Source organism: Mycetomoellerius zeteki, unplaced genomic scaffold (assembly GCF_001594055.1).
Source record: "Mycetomoellerius zeteki isolate Tzet28-1 unplaced genomic scaffold, Tzet1.0 scaffold155, whole genome shotgun sequence".
NCBI classification, from domain to species: Eukaryota; Metazoa; Arthropoda; class Insecta; order Hymenoptera; family Formicidae; genus Mycetomoellerius; species Mycetomoellerius zeteki.
Window position 1 is genome coordinate 3,937,665 of NW_017256500.1, and position 23,689 is coordinate 3,961,353.

Consider the following 23,689-nt stretch of genomic DNA (forward strand, 5'->3'; position numbering starts at 1 on the left):
GCAGCAACTTTCGAATCATAGCAATGCCGCCACGGAATTGTCTAGATTTTCCGAGATGGTGCAGTTCAAACCGGCAGTGGGCGGCGGAACAGTACTCGTCGTGAATCTACCGCCCCAAGCCGGTTACCCGACGCCACCACCACCCACGCCACAGCCGATTTACGCTTCCGCGACACACAGGAATTCATCGACGCAACCGGTGCATCTTTCGGCGGCAGCGACGGCGGCTGTGCCCGCGCCAGTCCCACATCCTGGGTCCTCCAGGCAATCCTCGCCACCGTTGACCGGAACAATGGCCAGCACCGGCTCGTCGACGTATGTCGACCCGGTGACCTACCAAAGCCTGGACGGCACCTTAACATCGTCGCGCGCGACCTCGTCCCATCTGCATCAATGGGGCGAGGGCCTGCAGCCGACGCTGAGCGAATGCTCCATCTGCTACGAGCGCAGCATCGATAGCGTGCTCTATATGTGTGGCCACATGTGTATGTGTTATACCTGTGCGATTCAACAATGGCGTGGCAAGGGTGGCGGTCACTGCCCGCTTTGCCGGGCGCCAATCCGCGACGTCATCCGTATTTATCGTTCTTGAACAATTCGGGAGTGACCGAAAGAGGGAGAGAGAAAGAGTGCGCGGACGTCTTCCTGGTTCTCAGCGCCGTTGTCGCCACCGCCACCGCGTCCATCACCGTGCTTCCGTCGTCTTGGTTTCCTTCCGCGTCGAATCCGTCGCGCTTCATCGCCATCGCGCTTCTCGCCCGCCGCCTCCATGATTACCGGAACAAACGAACACAAAATCGAAGCGAAACTCGCCGCCTTCACACTGCCGTATCCCTTTTTCTATTGAAACGCGAGGCACGTTCCGGCAAGTAAAACAAGTAGATAAACCAGGGAACGAGACTTTTCCCATGGGATCTTCTCGGGGACTGCGAAGCGCAAAGTTGCGCTGAATCGAATATTTAACTCAGTTAATTAATATTTAAGGCAGTTTGCGTCGTGTTAGCGTAATCGCGTCGTTGTCAATTAACACGTTAATGGGTGGACCATCGCATCATGCACAAAGAAAGCAGCGGTGCTTTAAAAATCGCGATCACTGCCACCATTGTCGATCGAGCGAGAACGCGTAGATGAATTGCCCCGGATACGAACAACAGAAAGAGAGAAAGAGAGGGAGAGTGAGAGAGTGAGAGAGAGAATGAGAGCGATAAAAGGCTGTAATGTTGGTTGAATTTGCTTGTATATCGATATTCTGTCTGCTAATTTGTAAATGAGTGAAACGTGAATGACTGCGAACTGTGTGATTGTATTATCGACAAAAAGAGATCGATTCTAGATATTTTCACATGCGATATAATCGTCATTATACCATTACCAGTTATTACTACTGCTCTGAACTATTGCTATTCTACTACTACTATTACTACTACTATTTACTACCGTAAATCCAATCTTTAATTATTATTTTATTATTACTATTATTATTAATATTCTATCGCTACTATTAATTATTATTAGTTGTTCATTCATTGTAATTGTCTTTAATTATTCGCGAGTAGCTTCGTTTGCCACGACCGCTCTTATTTTTACGATTTGCCGATTATAGTGATGATTGGTGAATTAACATAGTCATTATCTCGTAGCATGATTATTATTTAACGGACCGTATAATTACATAGCGCAAACTTTCTGATCGAACGCCTAGGATATCTGGATAGCTTAATTGCGTTTCCGGCTCTTCTTTCTAGCGCGATCAAAAGGACTTCGTCGTCCCATATTCTGACCACGACGAGAGCGTGATGGACTTGAGGTCCAATCCAGTGTTCATCTTTCTCGATTATTTCCGCCTTGGACGATAATACTTGAGCGTCCGTAATCTTCGCCGATCGTGTCAGGCGGGTTTTTACCAAAGATCTTAAACGTTTCCCGCCTATTTTACCCGGCCTTCGCGACACTCCAACGGATATTCGCGTACAGGCAAATCCTGACGATGACAATCGCTTCAACCTAGATAACAATATTTACTGATAATGCTCGAATTTTCAGCGTTATCAGTCCTTTAAACACGGATTTCGTTGATATGCGGATTACCTGATGACAATTAGTAAAAGATTTTTGGCCTTCACGTAGCGATACAGACGCACGTTTTTACAAGACGTTGCGAAGCACTGTACAATCGACTTGAAAGTCGATTGCGAACAGTAAAGCTTTTTTTAAATACTTTTTTAATTCGACAGAGCTTAGCACTATTAAGAATTTATTCAAATTTAGCTATTAGCGATTTGATCCTTTGAACATGAAAAGAGATGAGAACGATATAATATTGGTTTTATTGATTCTTGAACAACTCGGAAACTCCTGTTCATCTTTGAGAAAGTGTCTTGCGTGTTCAATATATCTCATCTCGCATTTGTAAAGTTTTTTATCTCAGAGAGAGATAATGATTGTTCTAGGCAAAGTTTACCTACGAATATCTTTGTAAATCCATATTCTTTGACCAGTTATGAATGAGAAAGTTGTCCTCACTATACCAATAGAGAATTGTTAGTGTTTTATTTTACGATTTGTTTTTCTAAGAGAGGAAGACAAATTTTTCACAATCTAGAGAAAACTTGAAACAACAAAACGATTTTCGAGCTAAAAGGGACGACGTGTCTGTAACTCTTTAAAGAGTTAATTTTTAACAAATACGAAAGAAATGAGGAGGAGAGGAATCTCCCTCTCGAATATATAATAACAGATGCGCAATAAAGGTAGTGAAAATCTCTAGTCCAATGAATGGCAGGCTTAATCTGCCAATCCAAAAAGTATAATGAAAAGAACAAGGTAAAAAGCTTTTCCCTTTTTTCTTCTAGATAAACGGAAGAGGGAGAATAGGTAGATACAGGGAGAGAGAGAGACCGTGAAATTTTATAGATACGAAAATATGCAAATTATTACGCGTGTCTGCTAACGAACGGTGCGTCCAAGATTCTATTAAAAGAATACAATATTAGATTATTATTATTCTATTGATATGATACGACGAGATAAGGATCTGTTCCAAAATGTCGCTGACGTAGCGACGATAGAGATGAAGAAAGATAAGGTAAGACGCTTGATAATAATTACGAATGTTTATCATTGTCATCGTTATCGTTGTGATCAGCGTAATTAGTTGTCGTGTTAATTCTGTCGTCAGCTTGGCAGCACCTCGATCATCGCTCTTACGTTTCTACTTTGATTTACTATCGCCTTTATTATAATTATATGATTATGCGACTAACGGCTATTTAATTCGGCATTGCAGAGCTTAGTATGTCTGTAAGAAAGACTACATTTCTTCTTTGCAATATCTTTTAAATTTCTCACGTATCAGAGTAATACGCACAAGTATAGGGGCCGTATTCTCAAAAAATATCGTATATGAAAGCATTAAAAAATAGTATGATGTATACACATTACGTATATTATATATTTCCAATATTTTCGAATGCGATATTTTTCGAGAATAAATTCTCTAAACGTTCACGATTTTTAAACCACACTTTACTACAGTCGAAAAAGGGGAAAAAACAAAAGTTTTACGCGCTATGCGAGAATTTCTCCGACCGTAATGTAAAGATGTCGACGGAAATTTATACATATGTAATATAATTCGCGCAGCCGCGTGCTGTTCCACACAATAAAAAGCCTATAATATCTACGAGCGGTGTTCTGTCTTTCATTTTCCTTTTCTCTTAAAATTTCCCTTTGAAAATCTTCCATTAAAAACTTAATAAGTTCCCCTAAGTTTCCGCGCAATCAAAGAATATATATAATGAACTAAAGAGAGTTCAGATTTTTTTTTATTATATCACAAAGACGCGCAAAAATTCATATATCTAAAATAAAAACAATATATACAAAACATGTACAAAAGGACAACAAAACAATGTAAAAATCCTACAAAAATAGTGACCGAATAAAAAAAAACAATCATTTATCCCACGAAAGTACGTGCGTTCTTAGTGCACGCGATTGTCATTGCGAGTCTTTTATAGGTAGTTACATTTCTTCTTCGCCACCGACATCCAGAGAATCCGTGGCGACTTCTTGATAATCCTTTTCTAACGCGGCCATATCCTCTCTGGCTTCGTTAAATTCACTCTCGTCCATGTTTTCACCGATGTACCTGACGTATTATAATTTGCGAATGTGGGAAGAATCCATGTGAGTTTCTAATTTCGTGAAATGAAAATTAGTTTACCAATGAACGAAGGCTCGTTTGCTGAACATAAGGTCGAATTTTCGGTCCAGTCGGGCCCACGGCTCTGCGATCGCCGTGGTGTTCGCCAACATAGCCATAGCTCTCTGCACCTTCGCCAGATCACCGCCCGGTACTACAGTTGGTGGTTGATAATTGATGCCTACCTATTATGTTCAAATCAAATCAATAAAATGTTGGAATTGATGCCAAAAGCTCGTAAAATATTCTAAAGTAGAAAACTGCAGATGTAGCCAAACTAGTAAATTGAAATGTATATTCCGAAATGTTTTTTACGTTGAAGAAAAATTGCCAGAAAAGAAACCTTGAAACCCGTTGGACACCAGTCGACGAACTGTATCGTTCTCTTGGTTTTGATAGTCGCGATAGACGCATTGACATCCTTCGGCACCACGTCGCCTCTATACAGCAAACAGCAGGCCATATACTTGCCCTTTCGCGGGTCGCACTTGACCATCTGCATGGCTGGCTCGAAGCAGGCTGAGGTGAGCTCCATCACAGTGAGTTGTTCATGATATGCCTTCTCGATCGACACAATGGGCGCATAAGTTATCAGAGGAAAATGTATCCTAGGATAGGGCACGAGATTCGTCTGGAATTCGGCGAGATCGATATTGAGAGCACCGTCGAACCTCAGAGAGGCCGTGATGGAGGAGACAATCTGACCGATCAGCCGATTCAAATTTGTGTAAGTTGGTCGCTCGATGTCCAGATTACGCCTGCAAATATCATAGATTGCCTCATTGTCTACGAGGAATGCGCAATCGGAATTCTCCAGTGTAGTGTGGGTCGTCAGGATTGCATTGTAGGGTTCAACGACTGCTGTGGAAATTTGCGGCGATGGGTATATCGCGAATTCTAGCTTCGCCTTTTTGCCATAATCCATGCACAGTCGGTCCATCAGCAGACTAGTAAAGCCGGATCCAGTGCCACCGCCGAATGCGTGGAAGATGAGGAAACCCTGGAGACCGCTACACATATCGGCTATCTTGCGAATTCTGTCTAGTACAAGGTCGATGATTTCCTTTCCTAGGGTGTAGTGGCCACGCGCATAATTGTTTGCAGCGTCTTCCTTGCCAGAGATCAATTGCTCGGGATGGAATAACTGATGGTACGTTCCCGTGCGTACCTCGTCTAAAGGACGACAACGAAGAAGCAATTATATTAGTATATTGATGTCTCATTATTAATTACCATCGTAAAACGAGCTTACCTATTACTGTTGGTTCGAGATCGAGGAAAACTGCCCTAGGTACGTATTTTCCACCGCCTGTTTCACTGAAGAAGGTCTGGAAGCCCTCATCGCTCGTGCAAGTTTGCGGTGGCAACATACCATCAGGTTGTATGCCGTGTTCCAAGCAATAAAGCTCCCAGCAAGCGTTGCCCACCTGCACGCCGCCTTGGCCAATATGGATCGAAAGCACTTCGCGCTATTGGTTTCGATTAATCAATGTATCTTATCGCAAATCTGCATCTTTTACCGTTTTAAAATATCACAAACTATACAAATCCCTCACTATTTAATAAACTCATGTTTTTTAATTTTGAATTTATGATTCCTAACGTTTGTAATTGTATCGAATGGTGATAATACATATCGAGCTTAAATCATTTAGTATTTTATCATGCGGAAACGTGATGATTTTTGAATTGCTAAATCTGCAAATGGCTAAATTATATTTTTCGATATTTACCATTTTGAAGACTCGCTAGTTTGCAATAAGTGGGATAAACGAACGTTATTGGCACCGGAAATGTTTGACACGGATTAATGACGAGACAATTTGTTTTGCGATTTTCTTTCTCGTTGTCCAGGGAAACGGTAAAATACATGTAAAAATCTAGTAAGCCTTAATTTTCAGATAGAAATTTTTAATAAAATATCATCGACGTTACATTATAATAAAAAGAATTTAATTAAAATATTAAAGTTCTCAATCCTTTAGATATATAAAAATTTTTATCATTTGAGGACCAAGAATAAAAAATACAAAAAAGATAAATGTAAAATCTTTTTTATACGTATATTTTTTTGGATTAAAAAATAATATGCATATATTACATTAATATGCATTACAATAATATGCATATATTACATTAATAGACAACTAAAAATGTATAACAATGTTATTAATGTGCATTACTCCTCTTGTCTTATTAATCCTATTTCTAAAAGGCACCATTTAATTCTTGAACTCGTTAATTAGCATAAATAAATGATCATTGGCAGTATATAGCTTATAAAAATAATTTCCGTACAAAAGATTAGGCAGAAGATAGTATTATTTAGTCAGAATCATACGAAAAGCGCAAGTCAACGAGCACGTGAGATTTTCTTGCTTTTATCGTTCTCAATATCAGGTGGCGGGCCTTTGGCACTTTGATGTCGATTATAAACGCTGAAAAGAGTGACAAATATTTGTTCAAGACTTATCTCGATCAATTGCAGAATGTTAGAATGTCCGAACTTTGACTAAAGTGTTAGAAGCGCGAGAATTATGAGGAAATTCATATAAAACAATAATTCAAAAATTCTCTCTTCGAAATATTCAATGACTATGTTCAGCAAAAGTCAGCGCTTAATAAACGCTTTTTAATTACATTATACTTTAGATTTAAAGGAATGGTCCTATCTTAGAGAAGAAAACTTCCAACAGTTGTGAAAGAAACATTCTGCTGGATATAGCCAATGTATAATTTAAAAAATTACAGCAATTATCGCATCTAATAAAACAACCTAATAAACACCTACTATCGATACGTTTCCGAGCGAATGTAGTCCATAACATGAGATATGCCCACTTGCAGCTGATCGCCGATCGGAGTAACCCACGGATTGAATTCCATTCGGAATACTGCTTTGTTACTCACTAGATCCAGGTTCCCTGTAATATGAATTATGCAGTATACGTTCTACCCAGCTACTACTACGATGCACATATTGCAGTATTTGTATCTACCTATCTCGGGAGGTAAAACCGTTAAACGATTTCCCTGAATATGCAGCTCCCTGAGACGTGCCAGCTCTCCGATCTCTTTCGGTAATTCGATCAGATCGTTCTCCCTCAATACGAGCTGAAATGTTTCAATCAAGAGAATCTCGTCGAGAGAAATAGAACATTTTCTTATAAAGCCGTAAAACTACGAAAGCTCTAAAATCCTCTTACAATCTGAAGATTTTTCAATTGGCCGATTTCAGGCGGCAGATACTCGAAATCATTGTCGGCGAGATAGAGTGCTCTTAGGGTCTCTAAAGAAAAGATAAATTAAAGCGACTTTTGCGAAGAGGCGCATTAGGCGATCTAACAACCGTGACTGACCCATCATGAAGAAATTTCCGGGAAGGTTCTTTTCGCTGAGATTGTTATACGTTAAGTCCAACACCTCGAGGACCGGAAACGCGCCAAAGCCGCGAGGAAGCACGTCTAACCGGTTCATTCTGCCGGAAGTTAAACACTCTGATAAATTAATTATCATGAAATAAGGATACGTCCTGTAAAATGTAAATACTGACCCTACATTCAGGATCCTCAACTTCGGCATTTGCGATAGAGATATAGGCAACTCGGTGATGTGATTGTTGAAAAGATTCAATATCTCCAGGTTGACTAGATTGGCGAGACCCGGTGGCACCGCTGTACCGAAAACAACAATTGTTAGTTAGTTCTTTTCTCCTGGAAAAGGAAGAAAGATGAACTGGTGCAAAAGTTCGGCCAAAAAGAACAGGCCTGTTGCGATACATCGATTGAGTTATCGGGCAATACAAACTTGTGTTAAGTTTGAAGACATCCTCACCTTGAATTTTATTGTGACTTAGCGTCAGCCTCGATACGTTAATCATATTCACTGAAACATGCAAAGGCTTTTGTAAGCTCATCTTCAACTGGTAATGTACTTCGAGAATTTATTTTAGTGATGATTCACAATTAATTATAAGTCTATTTTTTTATATAGCTGAAATAATGTATCCTTTTTGAACTTAAATGAAATAGGTATATGTTTATATACCTACATAATTACACTATATAATTACAAGTCCAAAGTAAAAGTTATAAATACAAATATCGAATTAGATGAATATCAACAAATATATATAAAAATAGTCATTGAGTGATTATATTGAATTTTGTAACTTCATCCTTAGATTCGTAAGAAACTTATAAACATATTCTTTTGCACGTGTAATTCGAAAAAAATCTGAAAAAATTCTATTCAAATTTTATATAAGAGATATTTTGAAATTATACTTTGGAATAAATTATAATACAATATAACTGCTTTCCCCTTTCAGAAGACATAATCGATATAAGTGTCGTTCTATCTTTGTTATTCATTGATTATCAAGGATGACAAATTAGTGTCGATAATTTCCTAAAAGAAAAGGTCTATTTCCTTGAAATTTTTATGCGGAAATTTTTATTTCAAAGCGGAAAAAGAATTCTCTTTATGTCAACATTTCAGTACATTAAGTTTAAAAATTTGCGTTCACGCAACCCAAATTATTTTATCTTTAATCGTTCGCACTATTCTACGTCAAACGCGAAGTGTCAAATTTAAAAGGCGGGCGAATAAACGCGCGCATGCGCGAAATCGCCCACGTGATCCGCGCAGATGGCCGTGATGCGGATCGCGGAGCGAGAGGCCAGCGACAAGTTGCCTAATTTGGCGATCTCGCGATGACGCGCTCGCGAGGACGCTTGGATGAGACTCACGCAATCCCGGCATCTCCTCGAACGTTGCGATGCCTTTGTCCGCGAGATCCAGCTCGGGATTCTGGATTTCCCGGGCTTCGTCCAGCACCTTCTTCGCCTTCGACATCTTCCCCGCAGGAATACACGATACTGGCGCGGTCTGATTCATTGCGCGCGCAATAGCCGTGCCAAGCACGGCAGGAGTCAAGAGTGAGGAGCGTTGAAGTATCGGAGTCGGCGTCACCCGTTATTAGTAGTGGTGCGACGAGTTTATGTTTTATATATACTATTCGGAGTGCTCTGTCCCGTTCTCGTCGTTTTCAGCTCGTTAGATGGCGGTTCTTGTGCCATCACTATTTTATATTTTTCGAATTTTAACAAGAAAAGAATTTATAAGTAACGAAACAAAATAAACGTTAAATTGTTAAAAACTTTTGACTTTTACTCTTTTATTTTTCTTGATAACAAAACTTATCAATGATGCCCCATTCTTATATGTATATATACTTATCAAAGTAGAATTTACTGCCCAGTACACTTTATCCAAGAGACACTTGGGAATATCTTTAGAACATTCAGGCCCATTTCTACCAATGTAGATTAACTTTAATCTCAGTTCAACTTACTCTTTATCAGAGGAATAGGAACGTTCACTGGATATTTTTAGGATGTCCCTTGGAGATCTGTACTGAATGTGAATTTCACTATGATGTATAAGAATTCAAACTTCGAAGTTAAACTTCGAGGGAAAAGTCCTCTTAACTGAACTAGAAATATTTAATAATTATTGACATTATCATTTAAGGGTCACTTTTATCAACTCCGATTAATTTAATCGGCCGATTAGTCCATTGAAATTAACCAATCGCATTTGTCATTTTGTTGTGTTTGGCGACAGATGGCGATTGGCCAATTTCAATGGACTAATCGGTTAAGCATTTACCATTTCAATGGTTAATCGGAGTTGGTAAAAGTGGCCCAAATCTAAAATGCTTTATGAGTTGACAATACTCTAACTTTTTTGTTATCAATGTTCTACTAATAACCATTAGTATATATGTACTACTTTAATTCTACAAAGATTTGTAATTTTGTAAAGTCATTTCAAAAATCTGAGAAAAATTGTTTTAACTAATAAACATTCCATTTCAGTATTCTTTAAAAATTACGGCATTTTTATTTATTTATATACAGCGTAAATTAAAAATTCTACATTTTTCAAAAATTCGTTTATAAAGTAATCATTATAAATGGTATCTAAAAAGTTAAGATGCTCTTAAATGTAGGATTAGACTACAAAAAATGCACTTTATATTAATTTACATGTAAAAGATAGTGATGTCATTGTACTAGAATGTAAGGGTGCCGGCACATACAGCCCGTAATCCGCACCGGATGTCTGCAAAAGTATACTAGATATTACATCCATAATGTTAAGTGTGTTTTACCTCAAGCTGCCCTCTCATGGAGAAAGAAACCACGGAACGGAATATTGACAGAAAAGAGATAGGACGAGGATTATCCTATCTCTTTTCTGTCAATATTCCGTTCCGTGATTTCTTTCTCCATGAGAGAGCAGCCTGATTGTGTCCCATGGAGCCGTAATCCCATGAAATTTCCGTAAAAATTACTAATTATTACTAGTAATGCTTTTCCTAATTTCATCTATTTGACTAAATTTGACGATTTAATTAAAACTTTTGTTATAATCAAAATATCTGTAATTTTCTTATAAAATAAAATAAAAATAAAATATCTGTAATTTTCTTATAAAATAAAATAAAAATGAACAGTATAAATTCTTAAATAAAAAATATTATATTTATACATTTTGTAGTCCGCATTTTGCGGCTCTATGGGACATAAGGAGCATATATGTAAGCACGCAACGCAATTGCACTCCAATGTCAAACAAAAATAAACGTGCTATAACATACCTTTAATTTATAAATAGTGATTAATTTGTTTGACAATTTTGAAATTAGAAGTGCATAATGAATCTTTGATATATGTTATTAGTGTAAATACAACAAATGGTCTGTTTCTGACGTGCACTAGACTGCACTGGAATCCTCTTTTCACGTAGTTGCGGATTACGTGAGATTGGCTGCGTTCAGCAGACTCAACAGTTTTGCAACCGTTTTATGATTGTCTGCTGAGATAGGACCATTCTTCTAGATCTAAAAGTATGATCCAATTAGCGCGAAGGAAACTTCCAACAGTTGCAAAACAAACGTTCTGCTGAACGCAGCCAATATCTGCCGTACATACGCAATCCCTAAATGTTTTTGCGGACATCCGGATTGCGGATTGTATGTGACGGCACCCTAAGAGTAACAAATTGACCAATTACAGTTGAATGTAAGAAGAATAATCGACTGTGATTGGTCAATTTCTTACTTTACAGCCTCATCGCTTACTGATTACGTCTTACGGCCTTACGTTTTTGTATGTGCTATGGGCTTGAGTGCAGTCTATACAGTGCAGGAATAAATAAACAGACCTGATTTTTGTGTTTGATTACGGTTCGCTTGATGCTAAAAAAGACTGAAGCATTTTTTGATTGGTCAATTAATAAAATTCTTTCTTCCGATTGGTCAATCAAAAGCTTCGGAGTATTTGTAGCGTTAAGTGGATCGCACTCTCCTTTATTATATATTATTACTTCACAACTTGTTTCAGGAACACTGTCACCAAGATCAGTTGACTTAACTGGCCAGTTAGTCCATCGGAATTGACCAATCGCAATTCCCACCCATTCAATTCCGATGGACTAACTGGCCAGTTAAGTTAACTGAGCTTGGTGACAGTGGCCCTCAAAAGATTAAAGACAGTCGTGTAATCCAGCAAACGATTGACAATTGTGCTAATTCGTAATTATCTGTCAAACATTAGGGACTCTATTCTTGAAAAGAAACGTAAACGAAAAACTACGAAAATACTATAGTATACGTAACATATATTATAGTATTTCCCTAGACTTTCGTATACGTTGCTTTTCAAGAATAGACCCCCAGATCAGACTGCATGAATCAAAACACACGCATGCTTATCATTCGAGAATTGAGCATCGTGTGATGATGTGATCTTAGCTTAAGTGATGTTCATCTTTATTCATTCTTCGGGTTTTTGGGTGCTGTCAAAAGTCCACAAAAGTTTCACTACAATTCTTTGAAGCATTTGATTGATCAATCAGAAGAAAGAATTTTACGAATTGACCAACCAAAGAATGCTTTTCTAGTAATTTTATTTCATCGTGAAATCGTGGCAAGCTTGAGCAACGTACGTGGCGTCACCCATCGGGAGAGAAAACGGGGAATTCCGCGAAAGAGGGCTTAGTTTTGTTACGATTACCGGTCGTTTGTGTCTTCAAAATAGTATCGCTTTCTGCTTGTATTTCGAACTCCAAATACGCGCAATCACGATGGAGGAAATTCGAGTCATGGTATGATATTACATACGCTAGTATTTTTATGCTAGCGCGATTTCTTTTATGAGAATCCTATCCTTTTATGAGAATCTATTCTCACACTAATGTTGTTACGTCTTTACACGTTATCAGTCGAATGTAGCTGATAATGTGATTAAGATTACGTGTCATTTAATTGAAATAAGTACATTAAAAGTGATTAAAATGTATTTATATGAAAATATGAGTAAATGTTTAAAAGAATGACACTCAGAAGATTATTGAAATACAGATAATACAGATGATAAATGCAAATGGCGTATATTAGATTTGTATTACTATGTTGAAACATTGAATATGTGTGTTCTGTAATTGTATAATTATTGTACTGAACAATTAATTCTGATTGCTTCAGTGGTGTGATGTACTGGAGGAATTGCTTCAATGTCCCGTATGCTTAGAAGCAACACAGGGTGTAAAAGTCCAATGCGTAAATGGACATCACATTTGTAATGCATGCAGAGTACAGCTGCAGGTGTGTCCTATATGTAAATCTGCTTTTATAGGAACAAGAAATTTGGCAGTGGAACAAATTTCAGCCAAATTGCAGGATATAAAGGTGTGATTTTTATTTCTGATTATTTTATTTCTAATTAATGTAGCAATAATAAGGGACAAAAAATAATGCAAGGTTAATGTAAGATAATCTTAACTCAGATATTTGTCTATTCAAATACTTTATCACTTTTCCATAAAATGATAAAAAGATATATATATATATATATGTGACTAGGACAATATAATTTTAAATAAAAGTATTGTTTTTTAGTTATCTCTGTTGAATCCATATCATGCTCTCAATAGAAGAGTCCTACATAATAAGATTTGTGTGGCTACTCAAACTGATAATATTTGTATGCCTTCCACTGCTTCTCAAACTGAAACTGTGAATCAAGCTACACCAATTATTCCAAGAAACGAACAACAAAGATCAATATTAAGTTTAGCGCCTAGAGTAGGAAAAGGATCATATCCGTGTCGTATTGGATCTTGTATAACAGAATTACCACATGGAAGAATGATTGGACATTTGAGATATCACCATAAAGATGTATTTTTTGAGGTATAATGCGTAATCAAATTTATGAATGCGATTGGAATTATAATTAATTTTCTTGACATTACAATTAAGCAAAATTGCAATTTTGTTATGATTAATTGAAATTACAGTTCGATGCAAAAGATAATGTACTACGAAGACAATGGAATCTGGAGTATATCTTGCAACGAGATTACGATTTTGCATTTCATATCAAAGAAATGGGCTTATTTTTTTTAAATATCTCCATAAATCATATGGGTGATCTAATGGCTTGTTTACAAATTGTCAATTGCATCGCTGTATGTAAACAATTCACATATACATTTGAAGTAATTGGGACATTTAATACTTCTTATAATGGCCAGGTAAGATTATATCCATTGTTATTTGTATAAGGCGTTGATGTTTTTAAATATATTTAATATTTTAAAATAAGATCATAATTATACTTTTTATAAATAATTATAAGGCCTCTTTAACAGAATTTTTAAAGCAGCATTTTACGTTTAACATTGAAGATAATAATAACGCGACATGTTAACACAACTCATATTTTCAAACAGGTGAAATCTTGCAGAGTACCAAGGCAATGTCTTTCAAATGATTGTTTGCGCATACGTGAGAATAACATGCGCCACTTAATTAATCATAAAAACTCTTTTCACTGCAATCTAACGATAAAACGTAGAATTGATTACAGAACAATCGCTGCGCAAAATAATCCAATGAATGCTCGTGATGACATAGTGAATAATTAAAAACTATATAATTTATTCTTGTATAAAGCAAAAGATTAGACAGTAAAATGATTATTTCGTCGATTGATTTTTCTGTAATATGTAATCTTTTTATATAAATAACTGGAATTTATCTTTTGATTCAGCATGAAACAATTTTAATTATTCATTATGTTACCGATTTCTGTATTTTTATAACTGTCGATGTAAGTAATTCAAGCAATTTAAATGTTCATCGAGAAAATAGTGTACTTTTAGATTATTTTAGATTTGCATCTCTCAGTACTGCCTAATTGATAAACTAAATAAATTTAAAAAGAACTGATTTTATTGCGGATTGCAGATATAGATGCAATCACAGATATAAGATAGTACAATTTTTCCACCAAACGTTTTTAATTTAATACTTTGTTATAATCGCAGTTAGGCAGTTCTGTTTGTAAAACAAGTAGGAAGGGAAAAAAGTATTGCTTGCGTATTTTTTGCCTGAAACGCTTCCTATATATTCTTTCAGTAAATTAATATCAGAAGTTTTGATGTAGAATGAGAATTTCAAAAACTTTATCGCGACGAAACGAAGGAAAACTTCGTAATGTATGCATTATGTAGTTACGACGTATGTGATATAACTTACATATAATATTACGGACAGAAAAGTTATTAATGTATGATACTTCTATATACGAAATAAAGTTATTACTTTAAAAACGAATTCAACCATAATTGTCGTCCATCCGTCTGATTTTCAAGTATACAATCTCTGCATCCGGGATGTTGTAAAGTCGAAACACAGGATAACGCGCGCCGCTCGATCAGTTTCGATAAATCAGACGTTTATTGTGAGTCTTCTAAATACGCCAAAGATACAAAGTCATGCGCGCGTTACTCGTAATTAGTGTCTACATTTTCCTTTATTTCCTGTATACTAATTAACGTTTTGCTAAGAGCTACCGCAACTTTCGTACCTCTAATATCTTTTCTTGTTGTTTTTCTATTTATTCCCATACGAATTAAATTGCAGTTGTGAATTGCCATTCGGTAAACATTTGTCTCTCGCTTTGCTTTGCTTAATTTGCAAAAAATCCACTCCGAAAATGTATATACCGAGTATCTCATAGATCTCGCATGTGCAATTGAAAAATAACGAAGATTATATTACCCCTGTGCATATCATAATGCTTCGAGGAAGACGCTGCACCACGGTCATCCTCAGTTATCCGCTCTTTCCTTACATATCTTTTGAGAATTTCGTATATCTCTTGTCAAATGGTTAGGTAATTATTCGCCGCCGCGCACGCTTGTGGTTATTTAAATCGGCATACGCTAAACGCGAAATTACACTCTGCTTGGCCTCCTCAGCGGATCCTCCGCGCGTTCCTTCAAGTGGTACCTCCCTCGCGTAGTGACTTTTGTTGTTCCAAAAGCCGTTCTAATGGGGAAGGACCCGGACCGGACCATAGAGACTGCTGATGAAGCCGTGTTTTCATCGGATCTTGATTGGTCGAGCCTGAATTAATCGATGTATTTACGGTACTCCATGTGTTGCCACTGAACAAGGAGTAAGTATTGCCGGTGTTCACTGCTTGGGACGGCTTCTGTTCGAGCTAGATAAGAACATTATTATTTAGTTATTTAAGATACAGAATATTTATAAGATATGTAAATTTTAATACAAAATAAAAAAATCTCACCTTGATGTTAAATAAAATGTTGCACAAAATGTTGCCGTAGACACTTGTATTTTGAATAACGAACTTACCTCGAACAATCTGGAATCCTCGAAATTATTTCCTCCTGCCATAAGATGTCTGCCATGTTGTCCGTTTTGTTGTTGCGGTTGATAATTTTTGCCTGGTGTCAACGGAATTCTACTCGCTGTATTTCCAAGACTGGATGAATCGCTCCAGTTCGAGAATGTGTTATCGTTAGCGATCGAATCCTTCATGTGCATCTGGGTCGTTGCATTGCTAGCCGAATCCCACCAGGCAATTGGTGGTTGAGATGGTCGACTGTCCTTCCACAAGTTAAAGTGCTCAGACGGCTCGTAATTAGAGAACATGTAACTGTTCGCCACAGATTGCTGTTGCTGTGGCTGATTCTTAGTTACGTTGACCTGATTCGGGAATGGGAAATCTATTGCATCTGAATTCTTCTTGTAGAAAGATGGTGATGGTTGACTTTGTGACAACGGTTGTCCAAAGGATTGATTCTGATTGAAATGACTGAAGTTCAGCTGAAAATTTGACGTGTTGGTCGGGCTTTGCGAATTCGCCAATGTCGTCAAAGTTTGCTGCTGAGGATCCTTTTCATATACTGACAATGCCGACATAATCGCCGACATATTTGCCATATTCGAACCGTTCATATTTAACTGACTGTGCATGTCATTTGGTCTGGAATTGCTTGGCATCATGGTTTGCTGTTTTTGTAGCCCCATCGAGTGGTTTGGTTGTTCTATACTTATGCTTGATTGCAGTCCCATATTGTTGGTTTGCAAATTCATGCTTTGCGATATCATATTTTGTTGAGCAGATGATCCCAGCTGTATGTTTTGCTGCAACAACTGCGCTGGACTGTGAGATACAGTCTGCGATACCCTCTGATGCAATGGTCTGCTCTGACTGATTGTATGATGTATTCCATTGATGCTCTGTGGCATCGTTGGAACTGACTGGCCGTTGTTATTGAGTTGCCCTTGCATTTGATAACGCGATGCGTTTGCTAGCGGCGATCGATTCGCCATGAAGTTCTTGGCAAATTGCGGATTCTGCACGTTGAATGATTGATTCGAGTAGCAAACCGATCCTAATATCGACGGTTGTTGACCGCACTGCGAGGTCATGCTAGTGTGCATTTGCGGAAGAATTTGTTGAGCAACTTGCTGAGTTTGTTGCTCTTTGACTGTCAATTTATTTACTTGAGTGGGCATGGGAATGCTAGGTGGTAATTTCGTGGATCTCTGCTGATTCTGAATCGATAAGGACTGGTTTGGACTGGTAGACGGAGCGAGTGGCATCGCCGATAGCCGATTCTGAACATTAACAAGGATGTTATTTGTATTGACAGGTTCATTAACTTTTGGTATCTCTGGAATTGGTAACGGTTTGTTTGCAACAGAAGTAATCGATGGGACGGTCACTACTTTTGACTTTTTATCATTTTCTTCTTCAACAATCACAGGTGATACATTCTTGAATGTCACCTGCTTCTGCTCATTCTCTGCACGACGCATAATAGCCTGCATTGCTATATTCTGTCGTGGTTTTCTCGCACATGGAAGAGAATTTACTTCGCTGTTACTCGTCTCTGCGGTATTCACCGAGGAATCTCGGTTTCTTTCTAAGGAACCTTGCGGTTTAAGAATACCCTGGAAAATTTTCTTATCTGCAAGAATCTCAAGATCAGTTTCTACAGAACTCTTGCTACTAGCTGCTTCGGACAGTACCGGGCTCATCGAAGTATCGAGCTGCTTGTCCTTGTTTAAGCTAAGTTCCTCGAGTTCCTTCATCAATTCGTTGCTGGGCCCAGTGCCATTGCTCATAGACGTGAATTTGTTATCACCGGTTTTCTCCTCCGTCATAATTGAGATTGGTGTCGATCCATTGATTTGATACTGAGCGAAGCAATGACCCAGATGTAAAATGCGTACCGCCCGTAATTTGTTTAATGTCGCGATATCACCTTCCAACGCTGTATTCGTGAATCTCAGATTCTCGAAACTTTTCTCTAACGGTAGAAAACCCTGAAGGTCACGATCTTCTGGCAGTGGCACTGCAACATCTGTTCCATATAACATAAATATCATCAAATATTATTGTGATTTTTTAATATATATCTTATATATCCATAAACATATGCATTACATTCTTTAGAGTGCAAATTATGTGTGAATACAAATTAAGTATAGTAATTTGTTTGGAAATGTTTGTATATTTGTGAATATAATATGTTTCACAATATACACTTTCTTAATTCTTAAATTCATTTATTAGATATGTATATAAATTTCCTATATAATAAATGAAATTCTCAATCACTTACATTCATCATATTTAAAATCCACCACACAATTCTGCAAGGCATTCAAAAGCACACAAAGACTGGGCCATATCTGTAATCTTGATGTAAAAGCAACTTCTTCCAAAACCGTTGGTTTTATGTTGATCCAATCAAGGCACAGTTTTACTGTACAAAAAGATAATGTTATCTGTTACATAATCCGTTTTACTAATCTCATTTAAAAAAAATGTAAATTGCAGTACTTACTAGAAGGCAAGGCAAAATACTCGATGATAGAGTTCTTCATCGTGTAGACGGGTAACAGCAAGGCAGACAGAGTACCTGCAATTAGGTCCAGTATACAGTCGCGAGCGAGCTTTTTATCATTCACCATTTGCTCGTTCTTGAGTAATTCCACATTATCGGTACCAATCCCGGCTGTATGTTGCAAAGCGTATAGATTAATCACCAACATTTGTACGAGCATCCACGAACTGAAGCTCTCAGTGGCTACCAACGCAGTCAGCGTTTCCGTCAATTGCTTGCTATATGAGCATGCTAGCTTCAAATCGCCAAGAATGTGGACGATTCCATGTAGCTTCAGAAAAACAGTGACATACTCCTGAGAATTCAATTTAATCTTGCCGTCGATATTGAAGGATTTGTCGTTCAAAGCAGAGGACAGAGTCGTGGCAAGATTTGCTGTAGCAACAGGGAAAGGATGTTTCACAGCTACTGAACGTGCATAGTGAAACACCGTGCCCAATTTATTGCCACGAGAAGCTTCTAGAAGCGCCAATTGATTATATGGCTGTCCGCTCGATGGTGACAGTGAAACAGCATGTCTGTAAAACATCTCGGCTTGTTTGCTCTCATTTCTGTACCGTGCGATATCACCCAGATGTACAAGGCAATATTGGCAAGCATAAAAGCAAGAAGATTTGTGAGGTGGAGATAATTTCTCAACTGCCTTCCATGGAGATGTACATCCATATACGTAACCTTTCCTGCAAAAAAATGATCGTGTTCTTTTGATAATATATATTAATATATATATAATCTCGACACGACAAATCTAAATTTATTAAAAATAAATTCCAAAATATTTGTTCAAAAGGATCACTAGCTGCCATTTCTTATATAGGATATTAGAAGTATTAGGAACTTTGAATGAAATATTCCATCTTCAATAAAATCGTAATCTGCATATCTCAAAATAACAGCAAATAAATAAATCATAATATTGTATAGTCTCTTGCAAAATGTAATAATTTCCAAATAATAGCAATAATAGTAAATAAATTTAAAGCCTAACCTACAATATGTCATTGCTTCCTGTTTTTTCGTTTTTATCTCTTTTTTTCCTTTTTGCGACTGTTTCTTGACCAATCGTGTTTCTGTCTTTTCCAAAATTCATCTACTCTTTTATCTCAGGCGACAAAAAAAAGGAGAAAGAGGATAAGAGGCAAAAAAATAAGAAATAAAAAGTAGTACGCAACAGGAAGCAAAAAGCATATTATAGATTAGGAGATGATACAGATGCTATGCGAGAGCAATTGACTTGTAATTGGCGAATTCTCAATTCAATCTTGATCCTTATCTCATGTATGCTTCGATTTTATATGAAAACGTAAGATTCCAAGTAAAAGATACGATAAAAATGACAATCCAGAATTCCAATACATAAAAGTTTAAAAAAAAAAACCACATTGGTACTCCAAAATAAAATAAGGAAAATTGTGCAAAAGATATGTACCTTCTAAACGGTAGATCTAAATCAAACACAGTACAAATTTCCTGCAGCAAGGTTAAGTAGAAACCGCTGGCTGCTTCTAGGCACCAACTGAGCAGTGCCTGGGACTCGCCTCGCTTGGGATTCTTCCTGTCCTTGGCCTGTGATTGCAGAGTCACTATATAATTTTTAAATCCAAGACTCCACAGCTCCTGCTCGACCTTCTTGTCCAGGGCATACTCCAGATCCAGTATGAGGACCTGCTGATATATCTTTTGTAACTGTTGCTGGCATACCCAGGCATCGTTGTCGTTAAGCAAATCCTTGCAACGTTGAACCTTGTCCTTTAACGGTTCCGCTTTCCTGTCAAATGCATTTCGCACGTTAATGTAACGCAGATCCGAGAGACAAATTTACGTATTCGTAATCGATGATGCGTTTACGATTGATGACATTTGCGAATCTTACTTCAGAGCCTGAACAGCTGCCTTTAGGCCCATATTCCGTCTTCCCTGCGGTCAAATGCGCCGTTCTTCACCTGCACAATTTGTCACGCCGTTATTGTCATCCTAATCGAGAGAAAGGAGGGAATCTTAGCTTCGCGAGGGCTTTAATTTTGCAAGAAATTCAAGATCAATCCCTATCTTAACCTCTCATGGGAGATTATTTCGACCTTCAATCGCGGCCGCTATCGGCAAATTGCGTTTTGGACGAGGTACAAAAAGTATTCGTGAGCGAACGTACGTTTCGTCATCATCGATCTGGAAGGGAAAAAAATCGACTGTGCACAATACGGTTGCAAGAAATCGCGACGCAATTGCTCGCGCTCGGCAGAAAGTTGACTAAGTGGCTGCCATTTTTTTTTTCCACAGCGCACCAAAAGCACAAATAAGCGCAGCCCGTTACGAAGTGCGCGACGTAACTCTAACCTAACCTAACGATTTAAATCGGTCTTTGTCGAACGCGTTTTCCTTCCTGAGAATGAAAAAGTAAAAAATTAGTAAAAATAAAAAAACCGTAATGAGACCGCGATTTATGCGAAAGCTGCCCTTGTTTCACACAACGGAAATGAAATTACAAATGGAAAAGTATAGGTTAGGATAATCAAGGGATGATCAGACGGCGATGTGTATGTGCATGACTTTTTCTTTACGTTGTGTAAGCGCAAGTGTAACTAGTGGAGACGAAGTGGAAATAATTTGGCGGCAGAGTTAAAAAAATATTGACGAAATGACGGTGAACGTTTCATTGATTATGCAATTTTTTTTTATTATAGGAAGACTAGACGGAAGCTCGTGTCACGTTCAAGAGTTATCTTTTTTGGAACAATGTTTCGATGTTTTGGAACAATGCTTTTATGTCATGCAAGAAAGTGGACAGATAATGAATTTTCGAAATGTTTTTCATTAACACGTCTCTGCATACCGGTATTTTCTCGAATGTATATATCACTTTATGATAAAATGCACTGTACATTTTGAATGCCGCTGAGGTTAGCTTGGATGTCGATGAAAATGTCGAACGTTATCGTGAGGCCACGCTTCAGCGGATATTTAAAATCTCTTTGGTATCTGTGGCGACGGCAAGTAAGTACACAATTATTCTTCTGCAATCCCGTATACAAAGTATCTTGAAACATGTCTTGAAACGTGTCTCTACACATGAAGTCTTACATTTAACCTTTCTCAGATAGAGATGTTTAACTTTTGATTTATTTGTACATTGATGATAACATTAGGAATTAATATTTAAAGAGGAGCTTCATATAACAATTAAACCTCTGACAAAATTGATTTTTTAATTCTCGTTCTGCAATTTGGATCTTTTTTGCATAAGCAAAATTTCACTCAAATTTTTTTATTTTTTAATTTTTTTAAAATAAAGATTTTAACATTTCAGTTAAAAAATTATTTGGTAGTATAATAGAGATGTTGAAGAGTAATCCTGAATTTTTTCATATTTTTTAAAAGCCTAGAACAGTAAAAAAAACTGACTGAAGAAGAAAGATCCAGTTTGTAAATGAAGGGAGTAAAAATATTGTAGGAGAGTTAATTATAATTATATTATTTATTAATTAGAATTATATAATTATAATTATATATTTAATTATAATTTGGTATAAAGTTTGGTAATTATTTTATTAACAGCCTTGTCATTGTCAGTTATTTCTGTTTTCTGCTTATTCCAGCACAGCACAGTAATTGATTCAACCAAGACCAAGCAACAGAATCTAGAAGCTAGGCAGAGAGAAATCATGGCACGTGGCCTTCCAAAACGGAAACGCATAAAGGAAGTAAAACAAATTTTGCTTATCGCCTCTGGTAAGGGTGGCGTTGGGAAATCGACAACAGCTGTGAATTTGGCAACTGCTCTAAAAATTATCGAGCCAAGGAAGTCCATTGGATTATTGGATGCTGATGTTTTTGGACCTTCTATACCTCTGATGATGAACATACATGAATCACCTGCTCTAAATCAAGAAAATTTCATGGAACCTCTTGTAAATTATGGTGTGAAATGGTGATTAACTATCAGATGCTTCAGATAATCAGATAAATGAGGGATAATCATACTTTATAATCTTATATTTCACACGTAGTATGTCCATGGGATTTTTAATTGATGAGAAATCACCAGTAGTTTGGAGGGGACTCATGGTGATGAGTGCATTGGACAAGCTAGTGAATCAAGTAGCATGGGGACCACTTGATTACCTTGTGATTGATACTCCTCCTGGGACAGGAGACACACATCTTTCTCTAATTCAGACCCTTTTTATCACTGGCGCGTTGCTGGTAACGACACCGCAAAAAGTTGCACTAGAGGTGACCAGGAGAGGTGCGAATATGTTCAAGAAGTTGAACATTCCTGTCGCTGGTATCGTGGAAAATATGAGCAGCGTTACTTGTCCAAAATGCATGACGGAAGTGCCTCTCTTTGGTAACGCCACGCTCTCCCTAGCTAAAGAACTAGGTAATAAACTTATCAATAATTATATTATTTATAATTAATAATAAGCTATAACTGAACTATGAACATATAAGTTGTAACTGTACGAATATTTATATGAAAGGTATATTAATGTCTTTTTTTCGTGGCTTGTAGATGTAGATATTTTACAGAAGATACCGATGCATGAGAGCATCGCGGAAAGTTCAGATAGCGGTAAACCGATTGTCCTGGCGGTACCAAAGAGCAGACAAGCAGAAGCTTATAGAGAATTAGCGGAACATGTTGTTACATTTTTAAATAAGCAGGAAATAAATGAAAAGTGATAAAATAGAATCACTGAAAAAACATTTTTCTTATCCTTCTGCATATATTAATAAGGGAATATTACTATCAGTATTTCCTGAAGTATTACATATTGACTTGTAATTACGTTATGGTTTTTAATATGTATATCTTTAAAAAAGTAATTAATATTTATAATAAATATTTTATACAATATATAATACGATAGGTTACAAATTTTTCATAATAATTATATCTAAATGAATTTCTATGCGGTTATAAATTTGTTCTTTTAGCTTTAAGTTTGTTTTTATAGCCGAATTTTTTTGTATTTTAAAGTTTTGTGTCCGTGATGCTAGAAATTGGTCCGAGATCTCGGATGGAGAAAAAATTGATCAATTGCATTGGTCAAGTGATCGAATTGTTCAAAAATATGATTAATTAATTTATCCGAGATCTCGGGCTGGTTTTTAACGTGGACACAAGATGTTGGCCAATCACATCTCGCTACATTGCGAACGGGACATGGGGCATGCGCTATT

General features: G+C 37.2%; 6 protein-coding genes across 10 annotated transcripts in view; 3 read left to right on the forward strand and 3 right to left on the reverse strand.

Annotated features, from left to right (window-relative positions):
• neur (E3 ubiquitin-protein ligase neur) overlaps positions 1-1,437 on the forward strand; it is a 31,038-nt gene extending 29,601 nt beyond the window's left edge. The window contains exon 5 of the mRNA XM_018444780.1: positions 5-1,437. Coding sequence (XP_018300282.1) covers positions 5-592 — 588 coding nt within the window. The 3' untranslated portion in view covers positions 593-1,437. The remainder of the gene's footprint in view (positions 1-4) is intronic.
• A 2,464-nt stretch (positions 1,438-3,901) lies between these two features.
• Positions 3,902-6,054, reverse strand: LOC108720814 (tubulin alpha-1A chain). The gene is made up of 5 exons (XM_018445022.1): positions 5,938-6,054; positions 5,457-5,673; positions 4,548-5,377; positions 4,226-4,389; positions 3,902-4,150 (listed from the first exon to the last, which is right to left on the reverse strand). The coding sequence occupies exons 1-5, from the start codon at positions 5,938-5,940 to the stop codon at positions 4,024-4,026; spliced, it is 1,341 nt and encodes a 446-aa protein (XP_018300524.1). The 5' UTR covers positions 5,941-6,054; the 3' UTR covers positions 3,902-4,023.
• Positions 6,055-6,367: 313 nt separating this feature from the next.
• ics (ras suppressor protein 1) lies at positions 6,368-9,207 on the reverse strand. The gene is made up of 8 exons (XM_018445023.1): positions 8,956-9,207; positions 8,039-8,089; positions 7,758-7,878; positions 7,564-7,682; positions 7,411-7,493; positions 7,204-7,318; positions 6,996-7,128; positions 6,368-6,642 (listed from the first exon to the last, which is right to left on the reverse strand). The coding sequence occupies exons 1-8, from the start codon at positions 9,101-9,103 to the stop codon at positions 6,558-6,560; spliced, it is 855 nt and encodes a 284-aa protein (XP_018300525.1). The 5' UTR covers positions 9,104-9,207; the 3' UTR covers positions 6,368-6,557.
• Positions 9,208-12,203: 2,996 nt separating this feature from the next.
• Positions 12,204-14,256, forward strand: LOC108720715 (uncharacterized). The gene is made up of 5 exons (XM_018444854.1): positions 12,204-12,379; positions 12,759-12,962; positions 13,173-13,466; positions 13,574-13,810; positions 14,009-14,256. Exons 1-5 carry the CDS (start codon positions 12,359-12,361, stop codon positions 14,201-14,203), a joined length of 951 nt encoding a protein of 316 aa, XP_018300356.1. The 5' UTR covers positions 12,204-12,358; the 3' UTR covers positions 14,204-14,256.
• Positions 14,257-14,660: 404 nt separating this feature from the next.
• Positions 14,661-21,367, reverse strand: LOC108720817 (protein SMG7). 5 transcript variants are annotated; one of them, XM_018445028.1, is made up of 7 exons: positions 21,339-21,367; positions 20,382-20,482; positions 19,938-20,276; positions 18,449-19,188; positions 18,224-18,367; positions 15,942-17,962; positions 14,661-15,786 (listed from the first exon to the last, which is right to left on the reverse strand). In XM_018445028.1, the coding sequence occupies exons 2-7, from the start codon at positions 20,411-20,413 to the stop codon at positions 15,562-15,564; spliced, it is 3,501 nt and encodes a 1,166-aa protein (XP_018300530.1). In that variant the 5' UTR covers positions 20,414-20,482; positions 21,339-21,367; the 3' UTR covers positions 14,661-15,561. The 5 variants fall into 5 exon arrangements, with proteins under 5 accessions (XP_018300530.1, XP_018300531.1, XP_018300529.1 ...); XM_018445029.1 differs by lacking the exon at positions 21,339-21,367 and adding an exon at positions 21,067-21,300; XM_018445027.1 differs by lacking the exon at positions 21,339-21,367 and adding an exon at positions 20,658-21,060 and having other exon boundaries at positions 20,382-20,451.
• A 15-nt stretch (positions 21,368-21,382) lies between these two features.
• LOC108720819 (NUBP iron-sulfur cluster assembly factor, mitochondrial) lies at positions 21,383-23,188 on the forward strand. The gene is made up of 4 exons (XM_018445031.1): positions 21,383-21,499; positions 22,102-22,433; positions 22,513-22,886; positions 23,019-23,188. The coding sequence occupies exons 1-4, from the start codon at positions 21,395-21,397 to the stop codon at positions 23,186-23,188; spliced, it is 981 nt and encodes a 326-aa protein (XP_018300533.1). The 5' UTR covers positions 21,383-21,394.
• Positions 23,189-23,689: the final 501 nt, after the last annotated feature.

What these genes read in the sequence shown, in the direction of transcription:
- LOC108720814 (XM_018445022.1), bottom strand. An exon ending in GGTGTCCAACGGGTTTCAAG is followed by an intron (nt 4,390 to 4,547) that starts GTTTCTTTTCTG and finishes TGAACATAATAG; the next exon opens with GTAGGCATCAATTATCAACC. An exon ending in AAACGAGCCTTCGTTCATTG is followed by an intron (nt 4,151 to 4,225) that starts GTAAACTAATTT and finishes ATAATACGTCAG; the next exon opens with GTACATCGGTGAAAACATGG.
- ics (XM_018445023.1), bottom strand. Translation starts at nt 9,103, where the DNA reads ATGAATCAGACCGCGCCAGTATCGTGTATTCCTGCGGGGAAGATGTCG. An exon ending in AAGTCACAATAAAATTCAAG is followed by an intron (nt 7,879 to 8,038) that starts GTGAGGATGTCT and finishes TTTTCGGTACAG; the next exon opens with CGGTGCCACCGGGTCTCGCC. An exon ending in CGGAAATTTCTTCATGATGG is followed by an intron (nt 7,494 to 7,563) that starts GTCAGTCACGGT and finishes TCTTTTCTTTAG; the next exon opens with AGACCCTAAGAGCACTCTAT.
- LOC108720715 (XM_018444854.1), top strand. Translation starts at nt 12,359, where the DNA reads ATGGAGGAAATTCGAGTCATG. An exon ending in CCAAATTGCAGGATATAAAG is followed by an intron (nt 12,963 to 13,172) that starts GTGTGATTTTTA and finishes ATTGTTTTTTAG; the next exon opens with TTATCTCTGTTGAATCCATA. An exon ending in ATAAAGATGTATTTTTTGAG is followed by an intron (nt 13,467 to 13,573) that starts GTATAATGCGTA and finishes TTGAAATTACAG; the next exon opens with TTCGATGCAAAAGATAATGT.
- LOC108720817 (XM_018445028.1), bottom strand. Translation starts at nt 20,413, where the DNA reads ATGGGCCTAAAGGCAGCTGTTCAGGCTCTGAA. An exon ending in TTAGATCTACCGTTTAGAAG is followed by an intron (nt 19,189 to 19,937) that starts GTACATATCTTT and finishes ATTTTTTTGCAG; the next exon opens with GAAAGGTTACGTATATGGAT. An exon ending in GTATTTTGCCTTGCCTTCTA is followed by an intron (nt 18,368 to 18,448) that starts GTAAGTACTGCA and finishes CTTTTTGTACAG; the next exon opens with TAAAACTGTGCCTTGATTGG.
- LOC108720819 (XM_018445031.1), top strand. Translation starts at nt 21,395, where the DNA reads ATGCCGCTGAGGTTAGCTTGGATGTCGATGAAAATGTCGAACGTTATC. An exon ending in GGTATCTGTGGCGACGGCAA is followed by an intron (nt 21,500 to 22,101) that starts GTAAGTACACAA and finishes TGCTTATTCCAG; the next exon opens with CACAGCACAGTAATTGATTC. An exon ending in CTCCCTAGCTAAAGAACTAG is followed by an intron (nt 22,887 to 23,018) that starts GTAATAAACTTA and finishes CGTGGCTTGTAG; the next exon opens with ATGTAGATATTTTACAGAAG.